Source organism: Protomyctophum bolini (assembly GCF_963924005.1).
Source record: "Protomyctophum bolini genome assembly, chromosome: 10".
NCBI lineage: Eukaryota > Metazoa > Chordata > Actinopteri > Myctophiformes > Myctophidae > Protomyctophum > Protomyctophum bolini.
Genome location: NC_137871.1, coordinates 42,096,108 through 42,115,187, shown reverse-complemented (window position 1 = coordinate 42,115,187; position 19,080 = coordinate 42,096,108). Strand labels below are relative to the sequence as shown.

Sequence of the window (19,080 nt, the reverse complement as noted above, 5' to 3'; positions counted from 1 at the left end):
ATGAATGAAAATCCAAATTATGTTTAGTCTAAAATAGAACATCTATTTGAGTGGATAGTTATTCATGTTTAGCTGATATCTGTGAGCTTGTAGATATGTTGATTTGAGTTCATGGTTCTCTGTTTGCGGTAGGATCCTGTCCTATAACGATGAATGGAACACTGTCCCTGTTTACCTTTTTACCTGCTCTATGAGGATTTTGCAGCTCTTGGCTATATAAACTCGGCAACAAAAGTTTGGAGACTTAATTTTCTCCACCAATCTGTATTGTATTTTATATAATTTTAATTGGTGATTAATCACATTTACAACGAGGTATAGATTGTAAGGGTTGGGCGGTCGTGGAATCAGCAATACAGCTGAACGTGTGGGTAGCGTCTCCAAAAGAAAGTGCCATAGTGGTTCAACCCTTGCTTTGAGTTGCTCTGAAGATTGCACTCTCCCACAGTAATAAGGAGAAAAAGTACAAAACATCACATATTAGCAAACATCACAATTGCAGTGTGCCCACCCAGGTGGTCCCAGGCCCAGCTAATAACGAATTCCTGCCTGGCCACTGTTTCAACCTGTTCATAGACAAATTTCCATCACTTTTGAGATGGAGCTAATAGGGCGGTATAGTTGCCAGGGTCTCATTTGCTCCCTTTTATTATTCAGTTAAATATATTCCATCTGGTTACCAACTCTCCATCAGTTAGCTGCATGGGCACCACCTACTAATCCCCTCAAGGACCACTGGTGTAATGTATTTGCTATCAATACAATACAACTCCTATGCCGTATTACGCTGTATCATGGCTCCCCCTATTGGCCGTTTATGGTACGTGCACGCTCCAGCAGCAGCGCTAGTGCCATTTATGCACAACCCTATGTGTGATCGCCGCCGGAGGTCCGTCCATTACTAGCTAAAGTTGAATTTGAACCAGTTGGTCGTTTTGAGGGACAGCCTGTCCTTTTCAACCTAAAGAGGACAACCCAGATAGAGCTTTGAGCAGCCAGGGCTTCACTCAAACTTTCACACAATCTGACGTGACAACACTGCTCACAGTCACAACAACAGTCGTGCTAGCTCTCTGCTAAGCTAAGTCCCTCGCTGCTGTTTCTCTGCTAAAGTAAGTATACTATTTTATAGTAGCCTAAAACTAACGTAAAATCTGTTGAAATACACACTGTCACGTGACGGTAGTCGACACGCTAATTCTGTGGAATGTCGTTTTGTATCAGTTGTGTCAGACTTTAACTTGACCGTTTATTTTGTAATGCAGATCAATGTAATAATAATAATAATAACAGTTGCAACAGCAAATGGTGGTAGAATAAACTAAGCACTGAGGTTGCGTTTCCAAGTTCACTTAACTTTGGATTAACACTCTTATATATTTATATTGAGGGTGTACAAGAATTACATTATAAATCCAATGGAATACATTTCTCTCCCCTTCCACTCTGCTGAGAGTTGTAGGCCTACATGTACAATAGACACAGCAAAACATAACATAACGGCACATCAATAACAACAGTGGGCTCTATGCAGCATCACATCCAGTCTAAGAGCATTTTACCCTCAACATTGAAAGAAAGAAAAGGATTACCTGCAATAGCCTATTTGTAACTTTCTAAACCAACACAGCTATGGCTGTGTTCACACAAACCCAGAAAGCTGGGCATAGGAAAATACGACTTGAATGTGTATGGTTGTTAAACAACTTTTGTCCATTTGGTTGTTGTTGACCAGATTAGATGCTGGTCATTGGTTATTTTATTGAACTAGAGAGGTTCCCGTGGGGCCTCTACAGCAGGGCCTGTTGGGCACTGGCCTACTTGGAATGATGCAAGTTGGAAATGAATGCCCCACCCAGATATTAGGCTATGTCTGTGTCCCTTTTATGCCCGACGTCAGAATGATGTCAGATTTCTGTATGCGTCTCTCTCTGTGTCCCTTTATTCCTATATATGGAGTTCTGTGTCAAGCATGCCCGAATATGGAGTGTAGTTGAGGTCAGAAGTTAGAACAGGCCAGCTCCATATATTGACGCTGGGCAGAGCCCGGTCCAGAGCCCGGCCTTTTGGGGGCGGTTCTGGAACGCGTGTTTCAAATTTGAAGTCGGTGGGGCTTACGGTTCTCGAGTTACGTGGATTTCACCCAGAATACTTTAATATTTGGAATTTATCTATGTCACTTCAGTTTAACCACTTAAACCCTTTATACTTGGACCACCAAACCTAATATATGGACTACACCCAAACCTAACATAGCCGATCTACAAGCACACAACTACAACAAGTCTCAACTTGACACATTGTGAGCTTGTAGATCTGCTATTTATGGTGGATGTTTTCGCTTTTGCTCCTGTGGACACATTCTTTAAATATCAAATTGTCCCTAAGCAGCCATTTTAATTGAGGCAGTTGTTTGCAGAGCGATGTATGGCATTATTTAGTATTATTATTATTTAGTATTATTACTTAGTATTATCTTAGTATTTTTGTATTGCAGATTCATTTATATAAAACATAAACGAGGATTAAGTAGTTTAAAAGGAAGTTCTAAATGTTAAAACCAATATAAGATCACCTAAAAAATCTAATGTTAAAATCCCATCTTGGAATATATTTTATGAAAATGTAATGGAGTAAATTCTATGAGATGTTTTATACAATAACAGTCCTGCTAAGCTCTATGAGATGTTTTATACAATAACAGTCCTGCTAAGCTCTATGAGATGTTTTATACAATAACAGTCCTGCTAAGCTCTTTGCTATGACGTCGGAAAAGACAGTGGAGATCACTAACTACTACCTCACAAAAAAAGAACGTTACGAATCCATCCATCCATCCATCCATCCATCCATCCACATCCATCCATCTGAAACCCCTGAAGCCCCTTTTCCCCTAAATAAAAATTGGTTCTAGAAATGGTTCCGTTCTAGATTGTTGGAACCTTCTTTGGTGGTTTCACGAAACCGGCGGCAATTTCGTGCGTGTGCTCGATTTAATTTCGCCCTGCTATTCTGACTTAAAGTAGCACAGATTTAATTTACCACTGAAGTTATGGAAGTTTCTCCATATGGCAACGTCCAAAAGATGAAAACAGGAATAATGGAAGTCACTGAGTTCTAAGTTGATTACAACAACATGCAACAGGTAGGATGGAATTATTGACAGGGAAGGCAGCCATAATTGACAATAAAAGTGCTTACGTTCGGTTCTCTTGCATTAAATTAGACTTAAATTTGAGAGCATTTATTTGTTTGCAAACACTTCGGGTGGTGTTTGATCTCATCCTTTCTTGATTGTGCTGTGCTGTCAATGGCAGTAGCGTCCAAGCCTTCTTTAAGTTCCACTAGCAACGACCGGTTGCTACCACACGGGAGTTAAACCATGCAGTGGAAAACCTCCCCTGTTTGCTTTTCTTTTTTAACTTTATGGAATCAATCACATGTACACTTCCTTGTAAAATAAATACATTTTCTCTTCACATTTGTTTTTCACATGTTCCATGTCACTGTTGTTACCTGACTTTGACCGATTTATTTTCTTTCTTTTTTTGGTGCATACATACAGACAAAAAAAAATAACCTCCCTCGTTTTCAAGGCAGTCGAGCGATAATCTTTAATATGGATTTGAAAGAACAGGCGCTCTGCAACACACTAAGTGCTACCACCTTTCTCAAAGAGGTCTTGGACAGTGTGATTGGAGATATACTAAAAATTGTAAACAGCTCTCTACAATCAGGTGTCTTCCCAGACTCACTGAAGACTGCTGTAGTTAGGCCCCTACTCAAGAAACACAATCTTGATCCCTCCGTTTTGGGTAACTATCGACCCATTTCAAATCTACCCTTTCTGGGCAAGGTTTTGGAAAAATGCATCTTTCATCAATTGGATGTATTTCTACAGAATAATAATGTGCACAACAAATTCCAATCTGGCTTTAGGAAAGGCCATAGCACAGAAACAGCACTTGTAAAAGTAATGAACGATCTTAGGGTGTCTGCCGACAAGAAACATGTATCTGTTCTCTTACTTCTAGATCTAACGGCTGCATTTGACACGATTGATCATTCAATTTTAATACAGCGTCTGGAGCACTGGATAGGCCTGTCTGGTACGGCCCTGTCCTGGTTTTCCTCCTACCTATCAAACAGAAGTTACTTTGTCAATCTAGCCGAGTTTGACTCAGACAACCACGACATCAGCTCTGGTATTCCACAGGGCTCGATTCTTGGCCCCTTGCTTTTTTCCTTGTACATACTGCCATTGGGCGAACTCATTACCAATCACGGAGTCAATTTTCATTTCTATGCTGATGATACCCAACTTTATCTTTCTGTGGCTCCAGATGATCCCTGTGCTCTAGACCCGCTGTTGACCTGTTTGTCTAGCATCAAATGTTGGATGAGTGAGAACTTTCTCAAGCTAAATGAGGATAAGACAGAAGTTCTCATCATCGGTTCTAGTGAGCAGAAACAATCAATAATAAGCAGACTTGGTAACCTGACTGTAGAAAGTAACAGTACAGTAAAGAACCTGGGGGTTATTATTGATTCTGAATTGAATTTTAATTCTCACATTAATCATGTTACCAAGATTGCCTTTTTTCACCTTAGAAATATTGCACGAATCAGAGCCTATTTGTCCTTGGACGATGCAAAAACGCTAATCCACGCCTTCGTTTTCTCTCGGCTTGACTACTGCAATGCACTTTATTCAGGATTGCCTAAGAAAACAACTGACAGATTACAACTCGTCCAAAATGCAGCAGCCAGAGTTTTAACTAGAACTAAGATGAGAGAACATATTACTCCAGTTTTGGCATCACTGCACTGGCTTCCGGTTGTTTTTAGGATTGATTTTAAAATTCTTTTACTTGTCTATAAAGCTCTCAATGGCCTCGCACCTTCCTACCTAAATGACTGCCTGCCTAAATATGTCCCAAACCGCCCCCTAAGGTCTTCCACTGCTGGCCTGCTCGCGCTGCCGAAAAAAATGGCAACTAAAAAATACGGGGAAGCAGCTTTTTGCTTCTATGGGCCGTCGGCATGGAACAAACTCCCACTGTACCTTCGTCAGGCAGCCTCTGTAGACATTTTTAAAGCTCAGCTCAAGACCCACTTCTACAACATTGCTTTTAATTGAGTTTTAATTTGCACGTTCCCACCCTGCCCTGACTGATTTGCTGCATGTGGTGTTTTTATTATTATTTTATTTGTTTTTATTTGTTTTTATTTATTTTATGTTCTTATATTCAATTTTGTTCTTTGCCATTGTTTTATCATTTTAACTACTTATTTTTATTGTATTCTATTTTTGCCCTGTGAAGCACTTTGCGCTACATTTATGTATGAAAGGTGCTATACAAATAAAGTTTATTATTATTATTATTACCGGGTGTTTCAATAACAAGCGAGGATGCACACAAACCAATGACCCATCGTGTGTGCAAATTGCAATCATATGGTGGTCAGAACTTAATATAAAGGAAACATGATTTAACCAATACCAGCCCCCAAAAATCATTAGTGTCATTAATGTATGGAAAAACAGACGTTGGAAAAACATGTGGAACAACTTGTTTTAAGCCCTGTGTGCGCGTGGCTGCGTGTGCATGTGCGCATGGTATGCAAAGCTTCTCTGTCCGATGGTGATGCTGTGATCATTCAGGTTGCTGAATGATAACTAAACATTATTTTCTGTTGGTGATTTCCACAGAGCACCACAGGAGGAGATCTCACGCCGTCAGGAGAGATGGCCTCCAAAAGAAATGTAGCACGGTCAGAGGAACAGCGGGAGATGGACCAGGGACATGGACTGTTTGATGCAACGCTGCAACCCGTAGTAAAGTTGTACAGGATATGTAGGTACCGTTTTATTTACAGCTAGTTAAATATGTGCTCCTCTGTAACTGTCCTGTTTCAAACCCGGTTCTTCTGCAAAAGTCCTGAAATCTTTGCCACTGAGCTAATGGGGCCTGGCAACGTCTCAAATCTTCTGTTAACGGCTAGGTGTGCCACAGTGCCATCATGCTCATTTCAGCACGGCTGGATAGCTTATTTCAACCAAGTGCATGGTCAGAAGAACTACCTGTAGTAATACCTTTTTTTTTTTTTTTTTTTTTTAATCTTTCCACCAAATAATGAATAAATTAACAAAAATCAATGAATCCCAGAAAAAAACAAAAACATAACAAAAACGCACAGACACAAAGGTAACAGAAAAACAGCTTGACATAACTACAACAGTACAGCATTTTTTCATTACACCTTTTGTCTTTCCTTCCTCCTTTATTTTTGGGCGACTCCTCTGTGTACCACCAGGGGGGGCTCAAGTACCACCAGTGGTACTAGTACCAGTGGTTGGGAAACTCTGATTTAGGGTCTTTGCTTGGACAAATACATGGAAATGTGTGAGAATCACTGGTTTAAATATTAGGAAACAAGCCCAAATAAGCAACTACACTTTAGAAACAAGGCCCCAAAAAACAGTACCCACAACTACCAATATATAATAATAATAGCTAAAATGTATATGGCGCTTTTCTAAATACCCAAAGCGCCCAAATATATAAGCAACTTTACAGAAAAACAAGCCCATGGTCGCTTATAATATGCAGACATGGCAACACTGCTCGCAAAACCAGTGCCACGGATCAAAGCCGGGCAGGTGTGTGTGTGTGTGTTCCACTTTTTGCTGTGGGGAGCTACTCTCGTTGTGCTGGCTATACTGAGATCTAGGGCTGCACGATTTTGCCTAAAATAAACCTTGATTATTTTTTCTCGGAAACCTCAATTTCGATTTCAGTAAAAGAAATACATTGTCTTAAAATGTGTTTTATTTTTTTTAAATGCAAACAAATGTGATTTCTTTTTAAATAAACCTTAAAAGGATCCCTGGCTAATAAGACAAATATGCCTTGAAACATTATACTTGCCCTCTATGAATAATATTAAAAAATAAAAACACCATCCATATTTTATTTTTTTCATAAATAGAGAATCTTTCACTCAATTGGGACTGCACCCATCACAGGTTGGTCCATGTGTGGTCCAGCCCTATGGAATGCATATTCTAATAAAAACAACTTAATACTCCATCCATCCATCCATCTTCAACCGCTTCATCCAACAACTTAATACTTCCTAAGGAATAATAATATAATAATATATAATAATATGAGCATCAGAGCAATATTTAGATACTTTTTTATTAGCACGTGCATTCCATACATTAACGGGGCTGAACCACACATGGACATGACATCATCAACTTGCGACCGGAGCAGTTCCTATTGAGTGAAAGATTCTCTATTTAAATACAAATATTGAGTTTTTGAGGGGCCTATATACAGGTTTAATGTTAGTTGTTTGTTCAATGTTTGTTTTAAAAACGCCCATTGCCAATGAAGGGAACATTTACATCATATTGTCCCTCGTTAATGTTTGTGTTGGCACCATTTGTTTTACATTTACATAATTTACCATTACATCACCTAATCAACATGAGTTAGACTTTAATATATTGGCGCCCCTCACTTCACACGGGTGTGATTCTATTTTTTTGTTATAGAGGGCAAGTATAGTGTTTTAAGGCATATTTGTCTGGCCAGGGATCATTTTTAAACAAAGAAAGATAAATACCCTTTGGTATTAAACAAGTGAAAACATTTAAAATATGTCCATTAACATTATCCAAATTAATTCCTTAAAAAAAAAATAGCCAATTTGCTAAAAATGCAAAATGCACCCTTTTGCAATGTGAAATGCCCCCGAATCTGTAATCCTTTTCCATTTTGATTCTGTCTCGTCATATGGGCCATGGGAAAAATAATGATACCTCATCTCTCTTATCTACTAGCTGCAAGCTCACAACGTGTCACCTCCGCAAAACATTGTGAGCTTGCAGATCAGCTATTTTTAGCATGCAACACGTCGTACGGCGAAGCATAAGTCAGGCTTCCCTTTTGTTTTTAGCCGAGGTGATGTACACACAGACACACATGGCTCCTCGATGCAAAATAAACAGTGTACACTAACTGACTTTACTATAATAAGGGACAGTAGGTCGGGACACTGTATTGATAAGCTAGTCTGGCCGCACCAGGCTATTGATAAGCTTCATGTTGTGCAGCAGCAGTCCACATCTGAAACGGAGAAGCCGAACCAATCCTCGTTCCTATCGCTCCCTGTGGCAGACATGCTAACGCGCCTTTCAGGTTTTCTTTCTGTGTGGCAGAGGGAGGAGGAAGTAACTACGGTAGCCCGCAGGCGAGTGCAAGAGATATTTACCGTATATACCCTAGTTAAAGTGAAAAACGATTTTCACTTTAAAATTTGATTAACCGTGCAGCCCTACTGCGATCCCTGACTCCCAATTCCTCTGTCCCCCTCACACACTCGCGTCTCGTCACGGCCAGGAGGACAGCGCTGCCCGGCTATACTCCGTGGTGGTGCGAGCTGAGCTGTCAATGCAACTATTATAAAGTATACTATAGCCAGCACAACAACATAACAGCTCCTAGACCAATCACATTGCCCGTAGCAAGTCTCGGTAATCGGTGGTGAGGAAAAGAGAAGGAGGGCTGGGGAGAGCGGTGGTTGTCTCTTCACCGCGGCTCAGTGACGTCATGTTGTAGTTTTCGGTGAAGCGGTGGTCACCTCACCACCGGAAATCCAAACCTTACCAAAAAGCCTTTACTCTCCTTTAAAACGGCTCTAAAAGAGCACTTACAGGTGCCTGCAATTCGGAACTGGCCCCTGTGAAAAGTGAAAGGCTCTATGGGTTCCTTTTAGACTGGCTGTGTATTGGGGAAAGGAGCCCACCCAGCTTGTGGCGATAGACTTTAATAGCAGTCTTTGATTTCATGTATTTATTTAATGACTGTCACCTCGACCAGGTAATGCGTCCGTTGGCCACATTTACATTTATTAGACTAAGTGCCTCCTTGGGGCATAAGCTGTGATGTAAAATTTGGGAAAATGCCCATCATCAATAGATAGAATATAATTAATTAAAACACTAGACATTATTACAAAACAAATAAGTAAGTAGGATAATCAATCTTATCCAATCAGAAAACACGATGATTTGCTCTCTGCTGATGTTACCTTCCCTCTCCTAGATTTCACAGACCTCCCTGTGTGTAAGGAGGAGGTTTCCCCTGATCAACAGGAGAGGAGCCTCAGTCTGGTCCAGGTGAAACTAGAACCTCCACAGATTAAAGAAGAACAGCAGGAGAGGAGCCTCAGTCTGGTCCAGGTGAAACTAGAACCTCCACAGATTAAAGAAGAACAGCAGGAGAGGAGCCTCAGTCTGGTCCAGGTGAAACTAGAACCTCCACAGATTAAAGAAGAACAGCAGGAGAGTAGCCTCAGTCTGGTCCCGGTGAAACTAGAACCTCCACAGATTAAAGAAGAACAGCAAGAGAGGAGCCTCAGTCTGGTCCAGGTGAAACTAGAACCTCCACAGATTAAAGAAGAACAGCAGGAGAGGAGCCTCAGTCTGGTCCTGGTGAAACTGGAACCTCCACAGATTAAAGTAGAACAGCAGGAGAGGAGCCTCAGTCTGGTCCAGGTGAAACTAGAACCTCTACAGATTAAAGAAGAACAGCAGGAGAGTAGCCTCAGTCTGGTCCAGGAGGAATCAGAGCCTCCACAGATTAAAGATGAGCAGGAGGATCTTCTTCAAAGACCAGAGGAACCTGTTGGGTCAATGTTTAAATTATTAGCAGTGAAAAGTGAGGTTGATGAAGACATCTCTTCACACTGCTCTGAAGTTGAACTGGAATCTGACACTGAAGTAACTGACGACAGTGATGATTGGGGTGAGACAAGTGGAGGTGTGCACACTGGAGCAAAACCTTTTCAGTGTAAACATTGTGACAAGAGTTTCACCCATTCAACTAACTTTAGGAGTCACCAGCGTTGCCACACTGGAGAAAAACCTTTCCATTGTAAACATTGTGACATGAGGTTTAGTCGGTCAGATAAACTGAAAATACACCAGCGTGTCCACACAGGAGAAAAACCTTTCCAGTGTAAACATTGTGACAAGAGATTCTCTCAGTCCGGTGACCTGAAGAAACACCAGCTTATCCACACTGGAGAAAAACCTTTTCAGTGTAAACATTGTGACAAGAGTTTCACGCATTCAAGTACTCTGAAGACACACCAGCTTATCCACACTGGAGAAAAACCTTTCCACTGTAAACATTGTGACAATAGTTTCAATTTGTTAAGTCATCTGAAGAGACACCAGAATGTCCACACTGGAGCTAAACCTTTTCAGTGTAAACACTGTGACATGAGTTTCAGTCAGAAAGGTAACCTGAAGAGACACGATTATCTCCACACTGGAGCAAAACCTTTTCAGTGTAAACATTGTGACAAGAGTTTCAGACAGTCAGGTGATCTGAAGACACACCAGCATGTCCACACTGTAGAAAAACCTTTCCAGTGTAAACAGTGTGACATGAGTTTCACTGTTTCAAGTAATCTGAAGACACACCAGTTTATCCACACTGGAGAAAAACCTTTTAATTGTAAACATTGTGGCATGAGGTTCACTCGGTCAGATACACTGAAGACACACCAGCTTATCCACACTGGAGAAAAACCTTTCCAGTGTAAACATTGTGACAAGAGTTTCACTCATTCAAGTAATCTGAAGACACACCAGCGTCTCCACACTGGAGAAAAACCTTTCCACTGTAAACATTGTGACAAGAGTTTTAGAGTGTCAGCTCACCTGAAGACCCACCAGCGTATCCACACAGGAGAAAAACCTTTCCAGTGTAAACATTGTGACAAGAGTTTCACGGTTTCAAGTAATCTGAAGACACACCAGAATGTCCACACTGGAGCAAAACCTTTCCACTGTAAACATTGTGACAAGAGTTTCAGTCAGTCAAATACTCTGAAGACACACCAGCTTATCCACACTGGAGAAAAGCCTTTTCAGTGTAAACATTGTGACAAGAGTTTTATACTATCAAATTATCTGAAGACACACCAGTGTATCCACACTGGAGAAAAAACGTTCCAGTGTCAACATTGTGACAAGAGTTTCAGTCAGTCAAATACTCTGAAGTCCCACCAGCGTATCCACACAGGAGAAAAACCTTTTAAGTGTAAACATTGTGACAAGAGTTTCAGTCTGTCAATTACTCTGAAGATACACCAGCGTATCCACACTGGAGAAAAACCTTTCCAGTGTAAACATTGTGACAAGAGTTTCAGGCATTCAAGTAATCTGAAGACACACCAAGTTATCCACACTGGAGAAAAAACTTTCAATTGTAAACATTGTGACGTGACGTTCAGTCGAACAGATAAACTGAAAATACACCAGCGTGTCCACAAGGAGAAAAACCTTTTAATTGTAAACATTGTGACATGAGGTTCAGTCGGTCAGATACACTGAAAATACACCAGCGTGTCCACACTGGAGAAAAACCTTTTCATTGTAAACATTGTGACATGAGGTTCAGTCAGTCAGGTGTTCTGAAGACTCACCAGCTTATCCACACTGGAGAAAAACCTTTCCACTGTAAACATTGTGACAAGAGTTTTAGAGTGTCGGGTCACCTGAAGTCCCACCAGCTTATCCACACTGGAGAAAAACCTTTCCACTGTAAACATTGTGACAAGCGTTTTAGAGTGTCGGCTCACCTGAAGTCCCACCAGCGTATCCACACAGGAGAAAAATCTTTCCAGTGTAAACATTGTGACAAGAGTTTCACGGATCCAAGTAATCTGAATAGACACCTGCTTGTCCACACAGGTGAAAAGCCTTTCCAGTGTAAACATTGTGACAAGAGTTTCAGACTGTCAGGTGATCTGAAGACACACCAGTGTCTCCACACTGGAGAAAAGCTCTCGTCACAATGTTTGTAAAGTTCAATTATGGATGGACAAGATTCATGATCAAAGTGAGATGGCAGTAAAATCTAATGATCTACCCATATTTCAGGATGTCTTCTATCAATTGAAATGATGAGTAAGCTCAATTTGCCCCATGTAAGGGGTAAGTTGATCCAAGTCGAGGGGCAAGTTGAACCACATGCTATTTCAATGTTAAAAGCTTTAACATGAACAGATAATGTATTCACTTATCGATAATAATATAATAACAGTTTTCCCTTTTTGCTAATTGTCTTATGATTGATGATGATTGTTTGAAATATGTATTAACAGTTTGCAGAATTACAGTACATTTCAAGCACAAATTCAGATTTTGCGGGGACCAGTTTCGAAATGCAGCCGTCCATAGGTGCCCTTTGAGAGCGGTTTTGAAGGAGTCAAGGGATTTGCATGTCTTAATGACTGTTGGTAGGGCGTTCCACATTTTGGTGGCATAGGAACGAAAATAATTTAGTCCCTTGTTTGTGCCGAATCTGGGTTGTACATTATTTAAAGGACAACTTTAGTTTTTTTCAACCAAGGTTCATGTTTTAGTTTGTTATTAGAGAAAGTAAAAGATTAGTGTTATTTTTTTTCCATTTGCTGCTTTCTTTCGTTTTAGGGATTTTAGCTGTTTTGTACAGGGGGGCGGGGGCATTCGAGCATTGGGCTAAATATGTATTATTTTACAAAATATTATGGAGATTTATTTTTTTATTATTTAGAATATTTACTATAGCCCTAATAAACCCCAGGAAATTACATCTGGCCACAAATAAATCAAAAGATCTACTGAATGTGAAGGAGGCCTACTGGGGGGAAGCCACACTGTGTGTCATAGGCTCAATGTCAGTTTGACACATTCAGTAGATCTCGTGATGTTTTGTGGCCAGATGAAATTTCTAGGGGTTTATTAGAACTATAGTAAATAATTAAAAAATAAATCGCTACAAAATGTTATCAGATTGCAGAATGGGTACAGTCCTAAGAATACAAGTCTAAAGACTTGTTTACATCAGGGTCATCCATTGTCAATTCATCCAGAAATATGTATACTTCTATACTGCAGGAAGTATACAGAAGAAAGAACTGCAAACAAGACCGCAAGGATTGTTTTGTGCTATCTCTTTTGGAGTGTGACTGTACTCTGTTGCTGTTTATACATTCTGTCTACAAAATTACTGGACTGAGTGTTTGACTTGACATATATGTTCAATGAACTTGTCACAGGGCAGCCCGTGCCCTATACACACACACACGCTCTGATTAAGGACATTGCACGCACGCAACACAGCTGCAGCCAATTAAGTACTGTTGAGGAGTAGGGGTGTTTCACAATGTTCAGGCCAGGGGCAAAGTAGGCTATGTCTATCTTTTGAAATGAATGAAAATCCAAATTATGTTTAGTCTAAAATAGAATCTATTTGAGTGGTTATAGTTATTCATGTTTAGCTGATATCTGTGAGCTTGTAGATACGTTGATTTGAGTTCATGGTTCTCTGTTTTCGGTAGGATCCTGTCTTATAACGATGAATGGAACACTGTCCCTGTTTACCTTTTTACCTGCTCTGAGGATTTTCTGCTTTTGGCTATATAAACTCAGCAACAAAAGTTCGGAAACTTAACTTTCTCCACTTAAATAATACCAATCTGTATTGTAGAAAAACAACAACAACAAAAAGTGTTGTAAACTGCCGTTTTCGTCTTTCTAATTATGTTCGGGATCGAAAAATTGTGTTTGTTGTCATGATTTGTCACAACTCGAGTTGGCTTTGTACGAGGCTTAAAAGGTTTTTAAATAAATACTTTTTGAAACGTCTATGAGGAAAATGAACGGGGAATCATTTCCTGGGCCCTGCATGTTGAGACTCAACACAGTGCTGATTTAGGCCATGTTATCGGCATGGTGTCGGTCCACTGACAGTGAAAACTTAACAATGGTTTCAACACAGCCATCTTTTTAGAGTACATTGTGCTTCAGTATGTTGACAAGCTTTGTGGAGATGCTAATTTCCTTTCCAGCTAGATAACTAGTAACTGGTGTACTGACCACACGGAAAGAAAATATATGAACCTATATTGCCACATATATGTTCAACATATATGCACACTATATATATCCATATATGCACATATATGCGCAACATATGTGTAGGGGTCCAATTTCATATACGCATGTTGATTTACACATATATGCTAAGTAATAAAAAATAAAACACAACATCTACAAGTTATTAAGGCATCACCTATCAGGCCCGAGCAACACTTACACTTAAGATTCAAGATTGCTTTATTTTGCCATAATTTCCAACTATAGCAGCAGAAAAAAACGAAATTATGTTTCTCCTAGTTAAAAGACAGCACAGGCTCATACAATAATAAATTATCAGTGCAAGACAATACTAAGTATTAATAGAATAAAAACCATTTAAAACCATTTAAAAAAAACTGAACATGGATCACAGTTCATGTCCTATCTGCCAGGGAGGCCAGAGTTCAGGAGCCTGATTGCCTGATGGGGAAAGAAGCTTCTCTGCATCCTTTCTGTCCTGGCACTGATGCTCCTGTACCGTTTCCCAGAGGTGAAGGGAGTGACACGTTGATCAAAATAACAATTATTCTACATTCTCTAATTGTCTATACTTCTTGTAAATTAAGTAATGCAGATGTTTTTCAACTTTTGAGAGTGTAAAATGAAATGGGTCCATTTGGTTTAATTGTACACTCTCAAGAGTTGAAGATATATAAGGGTTAAATATAGATCTAATAAGGGTCCATTTGGTTACCAACTCTCCACCATTTAGCTGGGGACCACCTGGAACTCCCTCAAGGGCCACTGGTTGAAAACAACTGGTGTAATGTATATTTGCTATAATACAATTATTCCTATGCGGCATAGTATTTCGCTGTAGGCTACCATGGCTCCACCTAGTGACCGTTTATGGTACGTGCACGCTCCAGCAGCAGCGCTATAGTGCGCATGTGCACAACCTTACAGCGTGTTCCCCGGACTGTTGACACTTTAACAACAGGCAGCAGGCGGAGGACGTTTGTTTGTTAGCAGCTCAACCAGTGAAACACCGCAGGTAAGATGATGAACGGATTCACGTTGTGTCTTTACTTTAATAGCCCTGTGCTTACAGCGAGTCTCTCACCTGCCGGACTCCCATCCACTGCTCACTAGAGCTTTTCCCATTGCGTGCGAGGGTTTACAATTCCCCGAAAATAAACAAAACTACGTAACTACTCACCGACACAAAGCCTGCTAGACCTTAGTAAAAGTCTATTATCGAAACTGGGAAGCGTCTCAGGTCCGCAGCTTCTCTCTAAATTGCACTTCGTGCCATTTTAATACAGCAATGTAACGGACAGTCATTTCTTCTATTACGGCATTTCAGGGTTCTGCGGCTGCCTGCGCCGATCTGGTTGGAAGGACCACAGCTAGGTCTAGTCTAGCTCTGGTCCATAGCTCGAATGCCATTTCATTTAGAATTATGTCACTGTTGACTTCCGGCGCTCACATAAATGCAGATTGCAGACCAGCCTCTCGACTGTAGCGAAAATATAAAGAACGTTTTACCTACTCACCAATACAAAGACGTCTTGTGTTATTAGAAAGCCTACTTTCCACTGTGGACGCACTCTGAGCCCCACCACCACATGTGTAAAATGCACTTTTTGGCCAGAATAGGACTTTCTTTTTTCACTGGAAGAAAAATACTATTGGTTAAAAAAATATTTTTCCTTCCGGTGATTTCTTTTAAATTTTTGTTTAAAATAGAGCAATAAGCCACGAGAGGTCTCAGGTTACCAGGTATTTTACTATGGCTGGGAGGCGTATATATATATATATAGCAATATTAACCTCATTAACCTCAAACTATTACATTCACAAAAGTAGCTGCGACAGGAGGAGGCTTGTCCTTTTTAGTAGGATTAAGGTTGGCGAACACGCGTTAATATTAGGACATGCTTGCGGTTAGGTTTAGGGGAGGGGATGTCATTTTGTCATTTTCAGTATAGGCTCCCGTCCAGTAGACCTGACTAGACCGATAAGATCGGTTAACGTGTCATCAACGATTCAACGCCAATCGCAGCCAGTAGGCTCCAGACGAGCCGATCGGCTAGATAAGATCGGCGGCGTAATAAGTAACCTACTGGGAATTGTCGGTTGATTTTCGGTCGAAACAGCTGATGTGACGGGAGAATAGTGCTTGATGTCCCTACGGGGCTGCCTGGAGCCACACATTAACCCATTCTGAACGGGAACCCCTTTTGGGGTTAGCATCATGTTATGCTTTAGCTATTTAAAAATAGCAGATCTACAAGCTCATAGCGCGCCACCGAGTGGCGCGCTACGAGCTTGTAGGTCTGCTATTTTTGAAAAATCGAAGAACGACTGACATTTTTTAGAATCTGATCTCAGGTCAGAATGGGTTCATCAGACCAGTGTGTGTCCAGTGGAAACCTCGCATGAATCTGATCTCAGGTCAGAATGGGTTAACAGTCTTATGAGTGTGGGCGGCGCGCACACGCCTGCACGGCCAGCGTGTGTACTGTAAGGCAATCAAGTGCTCCCCTTCCCCAGTACAGCTGCAAGGCTGCAGGATGATACAAAGTGATTGAAGGTGTGGATTATCGGTGGAATTTACAACGGTTACGTGACGGTAACCAGCCAATCAGAATCAAGAATTGTGACTAACCGTTTTAGAAAGGGCATTTTATACGTGTGGTGGGGGGGGGGGGGGGGGGCTCGGGGTGTGTCCATCTCTCTGCTCATCCGTATAGCTTGGTGGGGGGCTCGGGGTGTGTCCATCTCTCTGCTCATCCGTATAGCTTGGTGGGGGGCTCGGGGTGTGTCCATCTCTCTGCTCATCCGTATAGCTTGGTGGGGGGCTCGGAGTGTGTCCATCTCTCTGCTCATCCGTATAGCTTGGTGGGGGGCTCGGAGTGTGTCCATCTCTCTGCTCATCCGTATAGCTTGGTGGGGGGCTCGGAGTGTGTCCATCTCTCTGCTCATCCGTATAGCTTGGTGGGGGGCTCGGAGTGTGTCCATCTCTCTGCTCATCCGTATAGCTTGGTGGGGGGCTCGGAGTGTGTCCATCTCTCTGCTCATCCGTATAGCTTAGGGAACGGATGCATTTTGTGATCTTAAATTAAGCAAGATTTTTACCCAGACATATCAATTTATTTTATCTTCCCAAGATCCTGGTTCATATGGAGTTGGGCTTATAGGTCTTAGGTTGCCTGGCTTATGCAAATATTATTGTTATTAATAATCAGAGATTAAAATTGCCTGTTTATAGTTATGGGACGCAATACACCAACAACCTCTGCGTCCACAGGATGCACTACTGTACCCCGCATACACAGTAATAATAATCAATACACCAACAACCTCGGCGTCCACAGGATGCAACTTTATCTATTTAATACACCAACAACCTCTGCGTCCACAGGATGCAACTTTATCCTGGCTGCACTGAAGACTGGCACTCTCTCGGTCACACACTGTTCTACGTGGAAGTCTACCACTTTTTCCTTCACTATTAGTATTTCTTACCTGAGTTGTGCTTGATAATACCACTAGCCTACATTCAAAAATATACTGTATATTTGATATTTTTATATATTTTTTATAAAATAAAATAAATATTTTTTGGGACTATTCTCCAGTAGGTCTCCAGTTATTAAAGTCCTTATTCACATGCTTCATTTCAGACCAGTGTGTGGAGACCAGACTGCAGGTGAAGATGAACTCTCCAGACTCAGCCAGGGACGTTTCTGTTAAACAGGAGGATCCTGAAGACATTTCTATTAAACAGGAGGAACCTGAAGACCACCCACAACTTGGTACGTATTTTCACTATAGGATCATCTTGGCAAAAAACATCATGAAAATGATAATATCCGGATATTATTATAGGACCACAATGGAAACAAGTCCCCAGGACGTTATCCCTGACTGTTTTACTGTACGTACCTGCGTGCTATGCACATTGTTTCACTAATGAAGTATTTAATCAATTAATTGAATATTATGCAATAAAATAAAAAGAAAACATGCACCACATTGTAGGCTACACTGTTCTACAGAGTGGAAATAGAGCGTCGCAGTCCCGTCCCCCTACCAGGGCCCAGGAAATGATTCTCTGTTCATTTTCCTAAAAGTATTAATTTAAAGACCTTTTAAGCCTCGTACAAAGCCAACTCTTGTCGTGACAAATCAGGACAACAAACACATTTTTTGGGCAGGTTACAACACTTTTTTGGTTGTTTTTCTTCTTTGAAATTATTTTTTTTGGTCCAAAATATTGTGTTTGTTGTCATGAGTTGTCACAACAAACGTCTGAGACTTCGGCCTGGTTGAGGTTATAAACAAAACACCCTCATAGCTAGAGTATAGCCTCTAGAGGGAGCCATTTCCCTGACGTTGCACATAGGTGAACACAGCTCTGGGCTTGTCCATACATTGCGCGGCGCTGCTTGTTGCTACTGCGCACCACTTATAATGGTTGGTCTGTGGTTGGAAATGTACAGAGAAAACGGGCAGTACAACATTGTGCATAAAAGTGATATAGCCTAACGATTCTTTGAGGCAACAAGAATATGTATCGTCCATGTAGCCTAAACAGTTATGTTGAAATCTGCTCGTAATGATTTCATCCTTAGTGAAGAACTATGTCCATCGTGCAGAGCAGGGGTTCTCAACCCGTGGGTTGCGACCCCTCGGGGGTCGCCAAATTGAATGGCTGGAAAATGGAAATTAAGAGTATACATAGTACGTGGTGCATGCATAAACTTTCCTTAATGATTATATCTGGTTTCAGTATTAATTTATGATGTTCTCTATTATTACGGTTATTTTTGTAGTCCGCTTGTATTGGTGGTGGGTGGATGGGCCTATAGTCAAACTGTCCCTGTCCTGTCCACTATACAAATCTTATCTAGTAGATAGATAGGGCAGTGGTTCCCAAACCTTTTCATGTCAAGGACCCCCAAATCAACATTTATTAGGCCACGGACCCCCCATTTGAAAACATATGCCAGTGGCCCGGAATGGATAAGGGAGGCTTTTTACGGCTCCAGCAGTGATTCAGAAACATATTAATTTCAAGGTGTATGAAATGAGTGTATAGCAGATACAAATTGGCTAAAATAGTGAAATCCCCACAGCCTTTT

At 41.0% G+C, this 19,080-nt stretch overlaps 1 protein-coding gene across 1 annotated transcript; it reads left to right on the top strand.

Annotated features, from left to right (window-relative positions):
- Positions 1 to 983: 983 nt before the first annotated feature.
- LOC308322308 (uncharacterized protein) lies at positions 984 to 17,384 on the top strand (the record flags this gene model as incomplete). Its single annotated transcript, XM_080773510.1, has 4 exons — positions 984 to 1,112; positions 5,714 to 5,858; positions 9,120 to 9,445; positions 17,358 to 17,384. Exons 2-4 carry the CDS (start codon positions 5,750 to 5,752, stop codon positions 17,382 to 17,384), a joined length of 462 nt encoding a protein of 153 aa, XP_080629636.1. The 5' UTR covers positions 984 to 1,112; positions 5,714 to 5,749.
- Positions 17,385 to 19,080: the final 1,696 nt, after the last annotated feature.